Source organism: Tinamus guttatus, unplaced genomic scaffold (genome assembly GCF_059628265.1).
Source record: "Tinamus guttatus ecotype Peru unplaced genomic scaffold, ASM5962826v1 Tinamus_guttatus_pri_ptg000580l, whole genome shotgun sequence".
Classification (NCBI taxonomy): domain Eukaryota; kingdom Metazoa; phylum Chordata; class Aves; order Tinamiformes; family Tinamidae; genus Tinamus; species Tinamus guttatus.
In genome coordinates, this window is record NW_028289114.1 from 136,179 (window position 1) to 154,614 (window position 18,436).

At 45.1% G+C, this 18,436-nt stretch overlaps 1 protein-coding gene across 2 annotated transcripts in view; it reads right to left on the minus strand.

The window, feature by feature from the left end:
* The window catches only part of MGLL (monoglyceride lipase), a 63,076-nt gene extending 49,648 nt beyond the window's left edge, over window positions 1-13,428 (minus strand). Inside the window, exons 1-2 of one of the 2 annotated variants that reach the window (XM_088534661.1) lie at window positions 12,931-13,428; window positions 12,223-12,361 (exon numbers count right to left, since the gene is read on the minus strand). In XM_088534661.1, coding sequence (XP_088390787.1) covers window positions 12,223-12,361; window positions 12,931-12,940 — 149 coding nt within the window. In that variant the 5' untranslated portion in view covers window positions 12,941-13,428. The remainder of the gene's footprint in view (window positions 1-12,222; window positions 12,362-12,930) is intronic. The other variant, XM_010225290.2, reaches the window with a different exon arrangement.
* Window positions 13,429-18,436: the final 5,008 nt, after the last annotated feature.

Sequence of the window (18,436 nt, forward strand, 5' to 3'; positions counted from 1 at the left end):
TGCAGGATCATGATGCTCAAAGGAGAAGCAACAAACAGAGGGTAAAAGCAAGAGCAGATCTCCCCCTCTTGTTGAGGCTGGTACTGAATCTCGAAAGATTCCCAAAGGGACAAAGATCACAGTTTGGCCAGTTTTGCTGCAGCTTCTTCTCGAAATCACTGCCTGGTGAGCCGAAGCTTTGGAAAAAGAAAAGCTTACGTAATTAAAGGGCCTGTGCTTCCAAAGCATGAGCAAGCTGCAGCGAAGGGGCCAGAAGCTCTGTGCAGTCACTATCACCCAAACACAGTGCTGCAAACTAGGATTCAAACTGTGCTGAACAGCCAAAAATCTATTTTATAGGAAAGTAAGATTCGCTTCCAAAGTAACTGGGTAAAGGTGGTTCCTTCTGACTCGGCTCCCCTGCAGCCCTGGTGTGCGCTGGGACCCGCTCTGGTGACAGTGAAGTCTACTGCTCGTGGCTCCAAAAGCTCCCAGCCTGGCAAACCCAGCTGAACCCGAAACGAGCTTTCCATTTGGGAACAAGGTGTGCTCAATTAAGAGATTACTTTAGTCCATGCAAGACTGCTCCCTATATTACATTCAAGCCCCAGTGAGACCATTTTGACCATCTGATCTCACCTTACATAGCACAGAAAATGGAATGAGCCTGCAGTATTTCTGTATCAATCGCAGCACTTCTAGTTGAGCATCTAAAAGCTTCAAGTGATGGAAATTTCTTAGTAAAGCCATTTCTCTGGTTCAGGCCACACAAGCATTTGGTGGCTTTTAAGTGCTAGTAACACGTTTGCTTGCTTGATTATTCTCAGTTGTTTCCTAGGAAGTAGTTTTTCCCTAAGACAAATCATAAAGTGGCGTAGAGAACACAACCTTTCTTTAATGTTAAGCGCTGTTTCTGAAAGTCACAGAATGGTTGAGGTTGGAAGGTCCTCTAGAGATCATCTAGCCCAGCCCCCTGCTCAAGCAGGGACACCATGTCTTTTAAAATACATGTACAGACTTAGGCTGCCTTCGCGTTTCGCACAAGCTGTTCTTCATGCAGGAGCTGGACATCACCAGCAGTGTGAACTTGGGCTCATCTGAGCAACAGCTTCTGCATAGACAGTCTCCCCAAAAATAATTTTTTTTAATGGGTTTGTTTGCATTTTAGATTCAAGCCATGGCTCTAATCATCTCCAGGCTGTTATCTTACTGAGTAGACGATACTGGTAGCACAGGAAACACAATACTGGAAAAGATATTAAAGGAAGAATTCGGATTATTACCCTGGCACCTGTGTATAGAAGATATGGAAAAGCACACATCTGGCACAAGAGGGTCAGACTTTCAAGCCATTCCTTGAAACAAAACCTACACAACTGAAGGGCATTCTGGGTTTACCTGGGCGAGTACCTTTCTTCACTGTCTTGGAAGAAAGCTGTGAATAAGCAAGGAGCAAACAAGGACACGACACTCTACCTGCCCTGTGAATTTGAGATAGCATGGGTATTATTATTTTTAATAAAGCACTGACTATAGAATTCACATCTATGGCAGCAGTTCAAAGCAGAGCATAAAGCCTCAATTCCCTGAAAGGCTTAGACCTCACAGCATGGTTTGTAACTAGGCAATGCACCATAATGTGCTAAGAGATTCCTGCTTACTTCTTCCCCTCACACAGGCAATTACCCTCTCTCACATTTACCTTCCTCATCCAATGTTGTCTGTGATTTTCTCTGTTGACAGGAATCTTAACTGGTTACCTTTAACTCATGGACCAACTTGTAAAAAGTCAAGTTCAGTTCAAATCGGTCATAGATAACCCAAGTATCCTCTGCCAATCTTTTTTTCTGAGTGATTTTCCAAAAGCCGGTATGGAATTATCCTATAAATATAGAGACGGAAACTCCAGGACTGATTTCTTAATCATAAAGCAGTTATGTATATTTTAGCATACTTTTAGATTAAGCACATTAATTTCCAATGAATAATCCTCTCTCAGCGTATCCCAGAGCAGCACTTCAACACTGGCCAGCTATGAAAAGAGTATCTGCAGAGAGGTTTTACAGGCTGTGTCAAAATCAATATTAGGAACTATTCCTTAGGGAAATTAGTAATGTCACAGGCAAAGAGTTTGCCAAGGCTTTGAGCAAGCACCAATTAATTAATTATTCCAAGTTTGCCACAGACCTGAGGTAGAAGAGTAAGTTGAATGTAAACAGTTAAACGTGACACACAGTAATCCTGTTAGAACAGTGATTACTGGAACATATGCTTTAAAGGCTGCAACATTTCTTCATGCTTTGAATCAATGTAAATTTGAAACACTGCTGAGGTGCAGTGGTTTACTTGCAGATGATTTACAAGTTAACAAATGGATAGAGACTTCTGTCTACCATTGCCAAATCCAAGTCTGTGTTATTTCCTGGTCACAGTGAGCCAATTTATCTGTCCAAAGACTTTAGCTACAGCAGGCTTGTTTCCTAAAACATTCCTTTATTCCTAACACCAAGGCAGCTTCTCCAATGGCAGTAAAGGCTGCCACTAATGTAAATAAGGAATTACTCGCCACTAGTTTTAAACAGTCCTGTTGATTCAGTCTCAAAAAGAGCTAGATGTAATAGCTTTAAATGCCAGATGTTGAATGAGGCCTTGACCAGCTTGGGGTGCAACTGCTAAAATAGGAATGAGTAATAAAAATAAAATAAAAAGAGTATTTAGTGAGATATGCCCTTGGCTGCAATCACTTTAGGTAGTCAAAGAAAGCTAAAGGCATGTGGGATGTCTTTTCTGCAGTAAAGCTTAAAATAGAAAAGGAAATCAATACTCATTTACAGTATCTGGCAGTCACTGAACCAAAACATACATGTACACCTACAGCAAGGCAGAAATAACAACATTTATTTAAACCACAAGCTGTTATTCTGCTGCAGGAACGCTATGTTTTATGTGCATTGCTTCACCAGAAACTGAGAAATATCACATATTTGTGACCATTTTTAAGAAGCCTTAACAATATTAAGAGCAAGTTCTTTCAGTATTACAAGTATTAACCCTGTCCCTGCTCGTCCCGGCTCTGCCGGCAGTGTCAGAGCCGCCGCATCAGCTCACGGCAGGAAGGATGTTTTGCCCTTCCTCTTCAGCTTCCCTTCTGCCAACTTCGAAGACGTGGTTTGTGGGGCCGCGCGTGACGCCTGCGTCTGTCACCACAGGGACAGGGAGGGAAGAGCTTCTCCTCGCCTACCTCGCTGGCAGGGCCCGGGGCCCTCTCGGTCAGATGTGATGGGACATCTTCCCTAGCAGGAAAGCTCACACCGCAGAAGCAAACCTCTGCTGGTCAGAAACCTTAAATTAAGCTTCAAAAAAGCAATGTGAATCTATGCCTAAGAATGATATGATGTTTCTTTCTCATGCGTAAAACTACTGATTTTCGGGAAAAGGAGCAGTGTTCAACAAATTAACATTCCCCAAACACTGAAAGTGAAATTGAAATTGAATATAAACAAAGTGAGTCTGCTGACTGAATCTGTGAAATCCTCAGCTTGGAGAAATGTGACTAGTAAATAAATAGCATAAATAATAACAACAGCTGGATTTTGTACAACACTCCTCATTCACAAAAATCAAAGTGTTTTACAAAGAGGGCAACTCCTGTTATGGCTGAACCGCTGCACAGAGGAATGAACGAGGTCTCCGAAGGTCCTCTGCTCCATTCCCCCATGCCAGGGAAGGAGCAGCCTTTCCTACCACTGCCAGGTAACCTACAGTACAAGAGGTAAAAAGCTATGTCTGTAGCAATATGACAATAGGATGGAAATGCAGTGTATGGTAAATACTGACCCTACAGAAATCTGTGGGGCCAAAACACCACCAGAGGTTCCCTGAGTACCAGTCCTGCGCTACAAGCACTGGGCCACAGTGAAACTGGAAAGGAAAAAGTGGAAATTTAGAAAATTTTCTGCCCTAACGAACCTGTGTGGGGCTTGTAAGATCAGCAAGACAATATGTGTGTTTTCAGGACAACACCTCTAGTACCCCCTATGGAGGGCCAGGAGGTGACCGAATCCTGATCGCTTGAATATCCTTTTAATGAACTGAGATTATGAATACTGCTCAGAATACAGGTTTTAGTATTCCAAATATTGTAGACTAGCTTTCACACAGGAATGAAAAAAGAGAAGAAAAAGCTTAACTATTAACTCAGCTCGATGTTATCTCTGCAGCACTTTAATTACTTACTGCTTTCCCATCACTCCGAACTCCTTCAGCCTGGCAAATGGAGCGACTGCAGATTTCTGGAGTTTGACAGTTGAATTTGAAACATCACCAAGATAGTTTGGAATAATAAAGATAAAAAATATGTTGACAATAAGAAAGGTAAGCTTAGCTGGGGAGAGAGCTAACCTGCTGATACTTAGGGCAAATTAAATTGTCCATCCATGCTAAAAAAGGCTAAAGACTTTGAGTTTTCCCCCACTGTTCATCTTTCAGTTTGAACAAGGAAGACAAAGCATACAGAAAAAGTTCTGTTCAACATCGGTCAGGCAGATACCTGAAAAAAATAATAGTAATCTTTTTTGTCTAACAATTCTCTAGTTGTTTGAGCATTTTCTCCTTATCCATTCATGTTCAATACTGGAACAAAAGATTACTACTCTATTACCTCCAAAGGTTTGCCTCTAGCCCAGCTATCAATACTTTGTTTCCTTTTCTTTTTTTTTTCTTGTTCTCTATTCTAATAGATTGCTGCTGGGACAACTGAAGCTGAAAAGCAGAGAACAACTAATGTATCAGCAGGTAGATTTTAAAAATCTCTCTTTAACCAACGAGCACTTCAAACCCCAAGCACTGGTTTCCTCCAGGAAACCTCAGAGAACAGCTGAGCTTCTCTAGCAACTTGCAGACAGTGACTTTAGGCTCCTCTGCAATGAACCCATTCCATCCCTCGCCTGGATGATTAAAGCAATTTCTAGATGAGGAAATCAAAGCACAGACAAGTTAAGGGTGTGATTCTCTAAAACGCTGGTCATTGTGTCACTGGGTAATGACTGTCTTGACCATGCTTTTTGTCAGTTTTCTTTTTCTCTTTTCTTCATTGACTTCTTCATTCTGTTACCTGACACCGAGTTTTCCAGGCCTGGGAATCCGCCTTTGCCATCAATGTGATAGGATGGGAGGACTCTGAGGCTCCCATCATCAAGGCAGTGCCTGCCAAAACACAAATGAAGCCAGACCCTGCCTGAAGAGCTAACGTCCATCACACAGAAGGAAAATTGCTTCAATTCCAATACAAGTAAACATGAAGTAGGGTGTTGTTCAGTGTCTCGGGACACTGAAAACAACTGCATTTGTGGAAAACCAACCATATTTGCACATACAGCACACTGTAAGACCCATCCACCTTCCTGCTCTTAGCTACCTTGCGAATAGCCTGGAGAAGCAGCCTTGGAGGCAGGCAGATCCGACCAGGCCGCGCGTTGGCCATCAGGACTACCCTCCCCTGGGTGCTCCCTGCCTGCTCCCAAGGCCATTCCCGTGGTACTACACCGTGTCCGGACAGGGAGGCCTTCCTGGCAGCACTACCAGTGCCTCCACCTGGGAGTCACTTAGGCTAGATGGGACGGAGTCACTCGTCACCCCCATTTAGAAGGTGGTTATGGTCAGGATAAGCCTAGGGTTGCTACCTGGCATTACTGCACCAGTCCGGGTACTTCCTTCCAGTTTACATGAGTGAGATTTTATTGGCCTGCAAAAACACACTCTGGGATGGGTACAGTTTCAGTGATGTCAGAAAACTTCACCCTGCCAGTGGTAATTTACTTCCTAGAGATAATAAGCCACATGGATACGGTGTAAGAATTTCCATACTGGTAGAGATGTAGGTAGGGGTACTGGTAGGGATGTATAGATAGGGATAGAATTTGGGGTTGTAGAATAGATGGGATGAGGGAAGGGATCTGCCCAAGTACAACTTATGGAATCTGATGGGTAGGATACACTGGTCTTTCCTTGGTTACTTTAGGGTATGAGGAGTCAGCCACTTGCTCTCAGGGCTGTGTCACATCTCTTAGGTAAGGGACAATAGCAAATTGTTCAAGGCTGGTGGCTGCCATTCAAGTGGAAGCACATGAGGACAATAGGGTGACTGAACCTAAGGAAGCCAGTTCAGCCAAACGGCTCTGCAGGGACAAGGCTTGGAACAATGGAACTTCCCCAGAAGAACAAAGAGATGAGAGGCTCGTGCTGGCTCCAAAAAGCACAAAGCAGAGCAGCTTGAGGGGAACCCACGAAGAAATACCAGCCAACGCTACAACAGGCATCTAGGAGAAACGCCTTCTTCTAGCCAACACGCCTGTACCAGCCAGCTCGTGATGGGGACACACTTAGAGTCATCTGAAAGAGCTGCTGGTCACTCCCAAAGGAACATCAAGAACGAGTGAGCTCCAGCTGAGGCAAGGAACTGTATGCAACTGGCTTTTATTATGTTGTCTAAACCTCTTTCTTGTGCTAGTGAAGTAGAGAACTCTTGTACCTGGAACACTGATAACACGCTGTATTTGTCAGCTTCAGCTGTTGTGTCACTGAAGAAATAACTAAATTATTTAGAGTGCTCCCAAGTTTGGTGCTCTTAAAAACATATATGCAGCAGAGCCTGATAAAAAAGCCAGTGCTGGGCCTGCCAAGGCTGAAAAAAAAAAAAAAAAAAAAAAAAAAAAAAAAAAAAAAAGCTGAAGGGAATAGGCAGGTGGGAAGGCAGGGCTCTAACTGTTGAGTGTTCTGCTATGGGAACTCCATCAGGGTCATCAGCCAAAGACTACTGGCCTGGCTTTTAATCCCACTAGTAGAATCCCACTATTTGCATGAGAGAAGCAAGGTGTATGCAGTCTTTGCCCAGGCAGAATCAGGAGCAGAAACTCAGTTTTGCAATAAAATCTCAAGAATATCTGTTTTATGTTTCTGCCACCACCTGAGATATTCAGCCGGGACTGTTCCCAAGGATTCGTCTAGTTAGTGGCACTAAGAATGATTCTGCTTTGTCTTCTGTTGTCTTAGGGCCAGGATGAAATTTTGCTGCTTTGAGATCCATCACAGGGAACTGAAGCCACCTTGTTCTCATGCACCAACATCCACAAAGCTGCCCTGTCTCCACAGGAGAGCTGCACACTCGTGTTCAGATGCTGGCCTGAACAGTGCACATACCTGAGCAAAAGGGGCAGCTTAATAACAATTGTTATTCACGAAGCAGTATATTTGCTTTATTCTTGGGTTCCATGGCAAAACAGAGGCAGATTTGCTTCCATGGAACATTCTTGTGAGGACTGAAGGAAAAATCCTACTAATGAAAGCTGTTGGAAACATCTGTAGCAAGAATGGAAGCTGCTCTCCTGCCTGTCAAAGGGTTCCTCTTACGTGAAACTTCTTTGTTAATTTGCCCACCCTCTGGAAATGAAGAAGAAATGCCAAAAGGTTGCCCCATTCACAGTGAATAAAGCAGTCATGCAGAGCAAAGAGAACATAAGCATTAAAGGAACATATATGAGGTTGATGAATAGGGGAAGAGAGGCTTCAGAGACGCAGGCAAGAGCAATATAGCAAGTATAGTCTGAAATGTTGATTTGACAATGACAATCCTTAAGCAAAAATCTGTTATTTGCCCTGTGCACCATGCGTGGAGGCACCAGACACATTTGGTCCTTGTGCTTTTGTTTGAGGTCGACCTCGTTAGTGCAAACAGAAGTCCCGTTCCACAGTGACACTGGATTGGAAATCCCTGTAAGGAGGCTACCTTGCTTGGACACCTCTTGCAGCTGAGCTGCCACCAATTCCAAAAAGCCAAATGGAACAGAAATGCATTCAATGCATCAGACAGCTATTTTTTCACTTTCAATGTCTAAAGTCTAACACTGCACAGTATAATTAAAGCCATCATAATTAGCGACTTGATTCCTTTTGCTTTGATTTTGCTTCAGTTTATTTATTTATTTATACATTTTGGAAGGTTCTGAAAGTCACATTCAACTTTGTCATCTGCTCATGCTGGGAGCTGGGCAGTTTTTCTGGAAATGCCATAGAAATGCTGGCAACAAAGTGCCAAAATCAGCAAGCAATACTCCACAATTTAAGGGCTGGTTCAAGTATAAAGGCAGTCTGTATTTCTGCACCACAGGCAATTCTGAAAAGTCCTTCAGGAAGAGAGAAATATATTTTCTTCTTATTGGGTTGGTGCTTCAATGCTAACAAGTCAGAATGAACAGCAGGCATTTTTTAAAGCATAAAATCCAAATAAAATGTAAATAGAAAAGCGGGTGGGTTTTGTTTGTTTCATTTTGTATTTTTAATCACCCTTTTTGTAAGCACTACTGAAAGAAGCCCTGCAAGGTCAGGCTATACCCAAACAATACCGGGTTCACCACGCCTAAAGTTGAGTCAACCCCTTTTGCTCCGCATTAACAAGCAACCAGGAACACGTTTGTGGCCTCTCGTCTTCACTTGCTTGCAATCATGTACCTAGGTGTAGGTGAACCTCGAGATCACTACCTTGATACTAGCGATCTATCAAGACAGCCAGATTGTTATTTCTGCTTGATGAGGAAGCTTCACCTTCGAAGACGTTCCGCTTTTTCCAAAGCATCTCAAGCATTTCCAATGTCCCCAGCTTCAAGAGTTCAGCCTAGAGTAACCGATCCATACCTATGGGGGAGAGATGAACTCTCTGTCTGAGGTCAATGGTGGCTACAGGTTACCAGCACCTTTAAAACACTCAGCTAGGTCCATGAATCTCAAAAGGCTACTCAGGGTCATACAGAGGGGCTGAAAGTGATCCTCAAATTGCTTGCACTTACATAAGCAGTGACAGTAACAACTGAGGCATCCAGAAAGGCTAAGGGATACAAAACAGAGAGGAAAAGAAGGTCATCTCTGAACTTCTCCAGGCCCTTTAGGGGCCTCAAAGGAAATGTCTTGACTTCTCCCTGCTTTCCTTCCTCTTCCTCATCCCACCTCTATTCTTAGCAGCTTTGTCTGAGAGCTGGGAACAGAACGTGGTCTCTTAGTTCCTCACCTCCTGTTACCTCATGTTTTGACTCAGGCCGCTTGGAGTGGTGGCCGAGATTTTATCCTTGCATGAAGCTGTTGTTTTTGCTTATATTTTGACCCATTAAAGTAGAATTTCCTCAGTTACTTGGACATGTCATAGGCATGAGATTAATGTTTTGTTATCAGTGATTTAGTTCCTCCAAACAACATTAAAACACACGGAACTTACTCTGTCTAGCCCAGTTCTTAAGCTTCGCATTTACTGAGAGCCCTGTGCGCCCAAGAGTTACCTGTTGTCATGCTCCATAAATCCCGCTGTTGGCATGACACAAGAAAATGACACCGGAACACGCTGGCCTTTTCTGCACTGCATCAACAAGATTGCTTAATTATGTCTTAAGACGAAACTGGCTCAACAAGTTGGGCAGCTTGAGAGCTGTTCTGCTGCGAGCAGGCAAGAGAGGCCACCCCGGCCCCTGCTCTCCTTCGGGAGTGACCTCCTGGCCCAAGAAGAAGTGGCAAACACAGCCAGCCTCCCTCCTTAGCGCCATTAATACCTACTCCGTCTACCTCGTCTAATCACTGTGACATCTGAGTGCCTTTGTGTGTCAGCTTCCTGCGAAGTAATCACCTAAATCCCCCTGCAGAAAAAGCGGACCCCGCGGAGGAACTCACAATAGGTGCCTTTCACGGGCACCACAACCTTGGCCTCGGTGGCACGTACAACAAAGCTTCCATATGTGCACCAGGATGGGCTGATGGGGCAGAGCAGCACCGCGCAGGAGCACAGCCTGGGCATCTGGGAGCAGCAGGCAACGGATCCTTACAGAATTTCCCATCTTCCTGACAAACAGCTTTTAAAAGCGAGGCCACGGCGCGTTAGGCCAGCACAGGCCTCAGCCAGCTCCGCGGGCCGGCGCGACGGGCTGGAGGGAAAGCGGCGGCTCCGCGGGGCGACGTCTCGGAGCGGGGCTGCCCTTCGTGTGCTGCTCAGCCCCAGGCAGGCACCACGTTCATTTTTCCATTGGCAGACACCCTGGTCTTTCTCCCTGAGGGGATCAAGGATGATACGTTCTATTCTAATAGAAGCCAAGTCAACGATAACCTTCCAACATCTGCATTCAAAAGGTTTCTGTAGCCCTAGCTGGAGTTAGATACATAATGGATCAAGGAAAGATCCCGCCGTTTGGCTATTATAGCATTGCTCATTAAAGTTAGGATTTCAACCTGAATCAACCGTTGAGTTAGACGATGGAAAGAGTTGCCTTCAGTATTAGAAATAGCATAAATTGGTAATGGGCCTGTAACAGTCCCCCGAGGTGTCTCTCTCTCCCTATATATATGCGTACCATTTTTGCTGAACATTTAAAATTAGATGAAAGTTGCTGAGCTTCTGCATATGAGGCAGAAAACGCTGAGCTACTTATGAAGAGTGATAGGAAAAAATGTATTTTTGGTCTGCCTTTCTATCAAAGCACTTCAAGAGCATTTCTGAATGTAGAATGCAGGCCCCCAGCTTGTTATTCAGTTCCTTACAATCTCTCATACATAACAATGCTGAAAGAGCTAATAATAAACAGCATGCCCACGCCTTGTACACAAATATGCACGCACAAACACACACTTAGGAAGCACTTGTAAATGAGCAACACTGATCCCATCTACTTTGTTGTCACAAAACTAGGGCAAACTCCCTTTCAATTAACTGCTTGGTGCACAGAGTCCTGAAAAATATTAACTATGCGAAGAGCTTGGACGCCAAGTTTTAACTTTCAGTTCGTTATCATCCTTTCATTTCTTGATCAAAGACATATCCACTCACTAGTAATTTGCTAAGAAATTAAAGATGAAAAGAGAGAGCGATTCAATAACTCGGTGAAGAACATTGTGGGCAGTTAATGATTAATTAGCATTATAATATGAGACAAGCTGGTTTCACAGTAGAAGCTTGTTTTGATACCAGTTTTTTTCTGTAGAGGAAATCTCTAGGCCGGTACAAGGACTATGCAAAATACCAATGCCCAGAAGTTTTCTCCCCGTTTCTGCAAGGCAGCAATTGGAAGTAACTAATCAACGCTCTGTGGACCAGGTGATCTTAAACCAAGACGGATGTTCTAGAGCCAGTGAACCCAGCTGGGCACAGTGGGCACCACCTCCCCGAGGGGACGCGGTAGCAGCGGACGTTGCCGGGCTGCTTGGCCACCTTGTGCGTCGCTCCCACAGCGAATGTCTGCTTGGCTGGCATGAATCCTGCAGCCAGGTTTCATGGACCAGCTTTAGCTGGGACCTTTCCATCTCTCAGCACCCCTGTGGGCTGATTTGGACATTGAAGGATGTGTAACCTGGCCAAAGTTTAGCTCCCAACTAACTGCTCGAACAACTTTTTCCCCAAATGCCTCCTGGCTGTACAAAATCATTATAGCTTATCCTGATGGCTTGTAGAAAAAGAAAACAATACAAAATATCCAGATTTTTATAAAGTAGCTACTTATGCAGGAATATATGCAAGTCAGAATCTTAAAACAGACACTGTCACAAAGAAAAATGATCATAAACAACTAGGGAAGCACTGAGCTGGCTTTCTACAGCAGATTCTGATCAGCACATAATCAGCACAGAAATCCATTACAGGAAAGAGATAAATTAAATTATGTAAAAGGCATTATTTCAATTCAGTTTTGAAATCAGTTTGCAGTGAAGGAGCTCCTTAAATCATTAACTACAAATTTTAAAACACCCCTAAAAGCACTGCAGTCAAACCAAGTCCTGCTGTCCTGAGATTTCTGCAATTACTGTTCAAACTGAATTCAGAGGCTGCTGTTTGAAGTGTTGGCACTGAGAAAATGAAAAGGAGTAGACATCAGTAAGCCTGCATCTCATTGCTCTGCCTGTGGCAATAGTCTGAAGATACTTTTAATTGCCGATGGGCTTCAGACACCTGTGTGTCCTACACTGTAGCACTGCCACCCTGCCCAACTGCCCATCGATAAAAACGATCTGTTTCACAGCAGTAAGGCCTACTTGAGCAAGCAAAGGCTTGGAGAATACAGTATTTACAGTAGGAGCTTTCTCAGATGAAGGAAACATCTTAGCAGTTCAGTAAAGCTGTATTCACACACCCCTGCAATGCCAGTCATGCCATAAATAGTAATTACATGAACAGAGCCTTATTTACTGACAGCAGAAAGAGTATTGCTTGAAAGTGCTCACCTGGGAGTTCCTGCTGGCTTCCAATACCTGCAGAAGAGATGCTGCCCGTCAGCATTGATGATATGAGGCAGGTCCTTATATGGGATGTTCAGAGGACTCCGCTTTGGGGAACTTTCCTCTGGCATTCTGGACGAGTGACCTGCAAGGCGATGGAAGAAGCAAGACATACTTTAGAAGGGATGAAGGCAAGGCAGAAGCTGAGTAGCTACAGGCATTCAGGAAAGTCAATCAGTAAGGCAAGCACCGCTGCTGGAAGTCTCTCCTCCACATCCCAGCCAAAGAGCCAAAAAAATCTTTGCTGCTCTAAAATCGAAGCCTGCCTAGCATTTTGTGATCAGAAAAAGCTCGCATTTTGGGGGAGGGCACTGGAGGGGAGAAGGAAGGAAAATAAATCCACCATTGCTACTTCATTACAGCTTTCTCTCCCCCACTTTTCCCATCTGTGTTTATTTTTCATCATTTTGTGAAATGGATCTTAAAAAGAATATTTTAGCTGCAATCAAGTGCAGCTTGTGCAACAACCGCTACAGATAGGAAAAGACAGCTGCATAAAAGATTTATCTCTGCCTTAACATCTCCAAAGAACAGCAAAGGGTACCCAGCGGAGGTATCTGCCACTGTGTCACTGTTACGATCTTCTCTGACATCTCAGACAGGAAGGTGGTGGTGCTGGGGAGCGAAACATTTCCAGGAGAATTTGCCACAAACCTGTTCTCATCCTGTGCAAGGGTTTGCATTCTAGTGAGCAGCCGGCATCGCAAGTCAAACGCCAGCAGATGAGGCTTTTTGCATCTCACCACGGAGAGACATTAACACTCCAGCAGCCCCCACAGGTCCCGCGCGGTTGCCGGCCGGTCCCTCGTGGGCAGCTCCGGGCGCTGCGCTCGCTGCAGCTCCTCTTCCGCGCTCGCTCTTTACGGAAAGTCGCTTGGGAAATTCACCACTTCTTGTTCATTTCATCAGTTTCTCTCAAACAAATTGCGTGTGTGGGCTGAAGTGGCGGTGGTGGGAGGGGAGGGGAGGGCTGAGGAGTGGGAAAGCTGCAGTCCACTTTCCAGAAGCTGCCGCACACATCAAAGGCACCTTGAACACATGCAGCTGGAGCAGCCCAGAAAGTTACAGCTGCCGCAGGTTGTTTGCAACTTTACTTCCTTCCTGGCACTCGCTGCTCCTCGGCCGCGGCGAAGGGGGGAAGTGGGGAGATGTAGGTATTTTTTTCCTCTCCGTTTCAGAGCGCTCGCTGCCGCGGAGCCATCTCGCGCGGGAGCCACCTCGAGCCGCGGGGCGCGGCAGGGCAGGAGGAGGAGGAGGAGGAGGCGGGATGCAGGAGGCGGCGATGGAAGCGCCGCGCGCGCCTCCTCCTGCCGCGGCGCGGGGAGCCGGGAGGGCGCCCGGGGCCGCTCCGCTCCCGCAGGCCCCGGGCCGGGAGGAGCCTCTTCGCACGGGAGCGCCCCGCGACGGCGCCTCTCGCCCCCGTTCCCGCTCGCAAAGGCCCTTGTGGGCGCGCAGCTGAGCCCGGCGGCGATGCCGGGATGCGCGGGGATGCGCGGGGCTGCGCGGGGCTGCGCACGTGCGGCCGGCGCAGCGGGGCGCCCCTGGAGCCACCGCGCTTTAAAGGACCCGGGGACGGGGCTCTGCCTCCTAATCCCGGTAATGCTGAGCGTTTATTGAGTGCTTTAAAGCACTGCCTAGGTTAAGAGCACAGATTCAGGCCTTTTAGGTTTCAACGTAATAATATACATTTTAATTTTTTAGATACTTACATATGCAACAAGAGGTTTTTTTGAGGAAAGGCACCTCTTAACAGTTTTTTTTTTTTTTTAAACTAGGCAAGAGCCCAGGAGATCCCAACCTGGGAACAAAGGCTGAAGCAAGGAAAGAAATACATGGCAATAACAATAACAATAAATGCAAAACTGCCTCAATGATCCATATGAAAAGGAAATCAAAAGCAGATCTTTCCCCCTTTTAGTGTCATTTATATGAAATGCCTTAGAGGGTTTTTAGCTATAAACTGCAAGAGCAAGGTTACATATTCCCGTAACTGTGATTGTTCAAGAGAAAAAGCCATTTATGGCTCTTCATAACAAGGCAGATTTAGGTCTGACGGGGTCTTCAGCAGGACCCTGGGAGCTGCACAGGGATGATTTGCTGGGCAGCTACTGTCTAAGCTCTGCTGGGCGCTGTTATCCGGCTCGGAGCCTGCAGAAGTAAAGGCATTACATTTACAGAAGGGATATGGATCAGATGGTAACTGGATTGCAAGAATGAAAGAGAAGGAGCCCCCTTTCCCCGGCTCACACAGTTATTTGTGGGAGCGCTCCTGGGTCTGTACCGGGGTCTGGACCTGCCAAGAGCTGTCTCTGCTCTCCTGCCATGGGTTGGGATTACGGAGCTCCCAGGGCCGCAGCGAGGGCAGGGGAGACGAGGAAAATTCCCACTCTGAAATCCGGGATAAAAATAGCGTCTCGAAAGAAGTGACCTTTGTGGGGACACGAGGGCAAGACGCTGTGTGGAGAGAGCGGCGAGGCCGGACACGGGATTCCCCCGACACCGCGATGCCGTCGGCTCCCAGCGGTCCTGCCGGCTCCGGAGGCTCCTGGTGCGCAGGAGCCCGGCGAGGAGCAGCGGGATCCCCGCTCCTTCCCTGCTCCCCAGCTCATCCGGAGCCCCCTGGAATTTTGGACATTCCCACCCCTAACGCACCTATCTTGTAATGATTATTTCCTACAGAACAGAGTGAAAATCGAGCGACTCGCTCCCTGATGTTTGTTTGGAGCCTCAGGCGTGAATGAAAAGCCACTTGAGAAAAGTGTGTGGATTTGAACTGAAGGATTCACCCAGGTGAAGCCAAAACAGCACAAAGCTTGAGCAGAGCAATTACTGCATCCTCGTCTCTCAGTGAGAAATCAAAGGGATGTTTGAGCATGCAGTATTTATGAGACCGTAACGTCTTCTCTTTTCTCTGTGGAGTGAAATACATTTTGGAAATACAGTTTAAGCTAAATCAACTTCTTAATAAAGCACAGAAATACACTTGGTGAATCTTTACACTAACTCAGTAATTGCTTAAGCCTTGTCCGGAAAGGTATTTGTGTATTGAAGAGTAAACCCTGCTTAGTTTAAGCATCTCCACTGACTCCTAAGGTACCCGTAGGAGAAGAGAAAAAAGGATTTATCCCTCACATAAAGCATATTTTAGGAAAATAATCAATTTTGCAGATGACAAAGAAGCAGATATAATGAAAAGTTGTTATCACAGCAAGGGGAGAGAGGGAACAGGCTAGAGATAAGAGAAAGGATGGAGGGAAGAGAGCACGGCAGGATGGAGGGAAGAGAGCATGAGGGCTGGAGGGCAATCCCGACGGCAGGCGGAGGCAATGAGACTCCATTTTCTTTGTCATTTAGACTTTGGTTCACAAAATGTGTTTTTAATGGATCATATCCTCTTGGCACATAGAGGTAAAGAGATTTTCGGAGACCCTTCTGCTCCGGTTGCTTGTTTCACACCCCTACATTGCAAGGGAGGGCTCTGCGCAGAGCAGGGGGCTTGGTGGCACGGAGCTATTTGTGGGTCTTCTCACTAGGACCCCGAGAAAGACTTTTGGAAAGAAATTACAGAGACAAGAGGAAGCAAAAAGAAACCACCTAAGTGTGTGGTTATAAAAAACTCAGCTGCAACAGAAGCACCAAGTTACAGCAGGCAGAGCTGGCGGGAGAACAGCTCGCGAAGGCAAGGGAGCACGTGGGGAGCGACGGAGATGAAGCCAGGAGAAATAAAAGGGGAAAGCGAAGGAGCTGCAGACAATTTAGAGACATTATTTTAGGTTTTGTCTTCTCTTTGGTTGTTCTTGCATTCGTCCCCAGCCACAGTGCAGCCACTCAGCCGTTTTTGTGTGAACTGCCTTTGCTTGCCTGGTGGCATCGCTGAATGAGACACGTATAGGGAGGAGATGGGAGCGGGGGCCGGAATTAACTCCTTTGGTTTCTCCATAAAACATCTATTTTAATGCCTTCTAGACAACGAATAAGCATGGAGTCAGGCAAAGTGGTCTGTGGAAGAAAACGATAAAGGACACGGTTTTATGGCTGAAGTTCAGCTAGGAGGATCAGCAGGAATTTCACCTCGCTTGGCAGCGCTTGGCAGGTCTGTCTCACACAGCTCATCGCAAATCAGCGCCGAGGGCAACGGAGAAGGGCCCAGGGGGCAGAGCTGGGATCTCGGGATCACATAAACTGTTTGCAGCTTTCCACTGATTTGCTGCCTGCCAGTAATTATTTTTTCTATTTATGCTCTCCCTAATCACAGTGGGAATAGAATTATTAGATTAACATGCAAGTGCTTTAATACCTCTAGATACTAAACTACAGTCAAGCAATAAAGTATTTTTATTATGTAAATGAAAATAATTAGTGATAAGAATACTCCTTTTTTTAAGCAATAAAAATTCTGCAAATCTTGCTGTCATTAGAAGTCACTTATAGAGGTGTGCCTACAACAGATGCTCTATGAGTGAATGGTATCTAGTTTGTGCTCCCTTTTTAATAGGACCAAAAATACACCCTTAAAAGTATGCAGTTAGAATATAGGTTTCCATCCTGTAAATCGAATTATAAAAGATAGCCCATCCTACGTAACTGCTAATTTGAGAGCTGGTTGTTCTAATTACTGAAGAAATACACTTTTTTGTTTGGGTGTTTGTTTGGGCTTTTTTATTCATAAAAACCTACATCATTGATATCAGCTTCTGAGGCATTCCTAGCACAGAAGATATAAAAGACATCCTCCAAAGGTAGGAAACTCAACACCAAAGCCTGAAACTGTGTTCCGAAGTTTTGCCTGCCCGGGGAGGGCTGACACAGTCGTGCTGACAACCCCGTTTCAGAATCAATTGGGGTGTTTGCAGTTCTGGAGTTCTGCAGCCTTAGCCGTGTCCCGCAGAGGGAGAGGATCCACACTAGGTGCTACAGGAAATAACTCTCTGGGCAATTTTTTTCATGTGAAAAATCTCCGATTTTTGAAATTTCTGGTACATATTTGCAATTCTCAGGCACTAGAGGGCACAGTAATAGCTTCTCTGCGCCTTTGGCGTATGTGGTCAAAATAACCCCACCAAATTCCCCTTCCTCATGAATTTTTTAAAATTATTTTTATCAGATTCCCCTTTATCCTGAGAACACTTCCTTTATATGTATTTCCCTTTTGATCCCTGGCCAGCACTGGTTTCTAAACAGCAGTTTCTTGTGATGGTTTATAACTAGTCTGTTTTCCCACTGGATTCTCTTACATCCTAGAATAAACTTGAGGGTTTTCCACCCTAGACAACCTGCTGTAGCCCTTGAAGGGGAAGCCCATCCCTGTCCTTGTGAGGACAGCCAGATTATTAAGTCTGTTCTGGGATGGCATTTCCTATTCACTCTGAGACGGCTGCATATAGCCATCTTGGATAAAATTTGGCACTATTTTATTGGATAAAATTTTGGCATTTTATAGAAGAAAATATCCTAAAGATGTCTTTAAGAAAAAGATTCAAAACTTTGAATATTAAAATGTTGAAAAATCAGGAATAAGATAATATTACCCATTTTCTCTCTGTGGAATTTATTCTCAATTTTGAGAAGCACCTGGCTGCTCCTTTTCTCATTTTTATCACGGAGGATAACTGCATTATCTGCTTTACAAGCCCGGCATAACTGTGCTAAATATTACACTAAATAATGTAGGACTAAATATTACAGCAAGGAGACGGAGCTGTTCTGTGGTAGGTAGAGTGGTGCTTTTCTTGCTTTACTTTGCTGGCCGAGGTGGAAGCACTGACTAGAGAAGAGTTATTATTGTGCCGCCTGGTTCTCTTGCTGCTTCGCACTTGACAAAGCATCATTTATCATGCTTTGCATTCCAATTTTTCTTTGCATGTTTTCCAGCTCATCATAACATAATTATGTTTCTGTTTCTTCCAGCCAGGGGCTGATACTTTCTTTTTCGAAGACAACAGCTGCACTGCACAACCTTGATGAATCCCCAGAAGGGGGAAATGTGTCTGTGGTGCTTGTTTCTGCCTTGGCAACCCAAATGTTCAAGATTTTTTTTTTTTTTTTGACAAATGCTGTTCTAAAATGCACCCAACCCTGATGCTTTCATAGCATTTCTCAAAATGAGGTTTTATATTATGATTTAGACTTGAAATATTAAACATCCCAGCTGGTTTGTAAT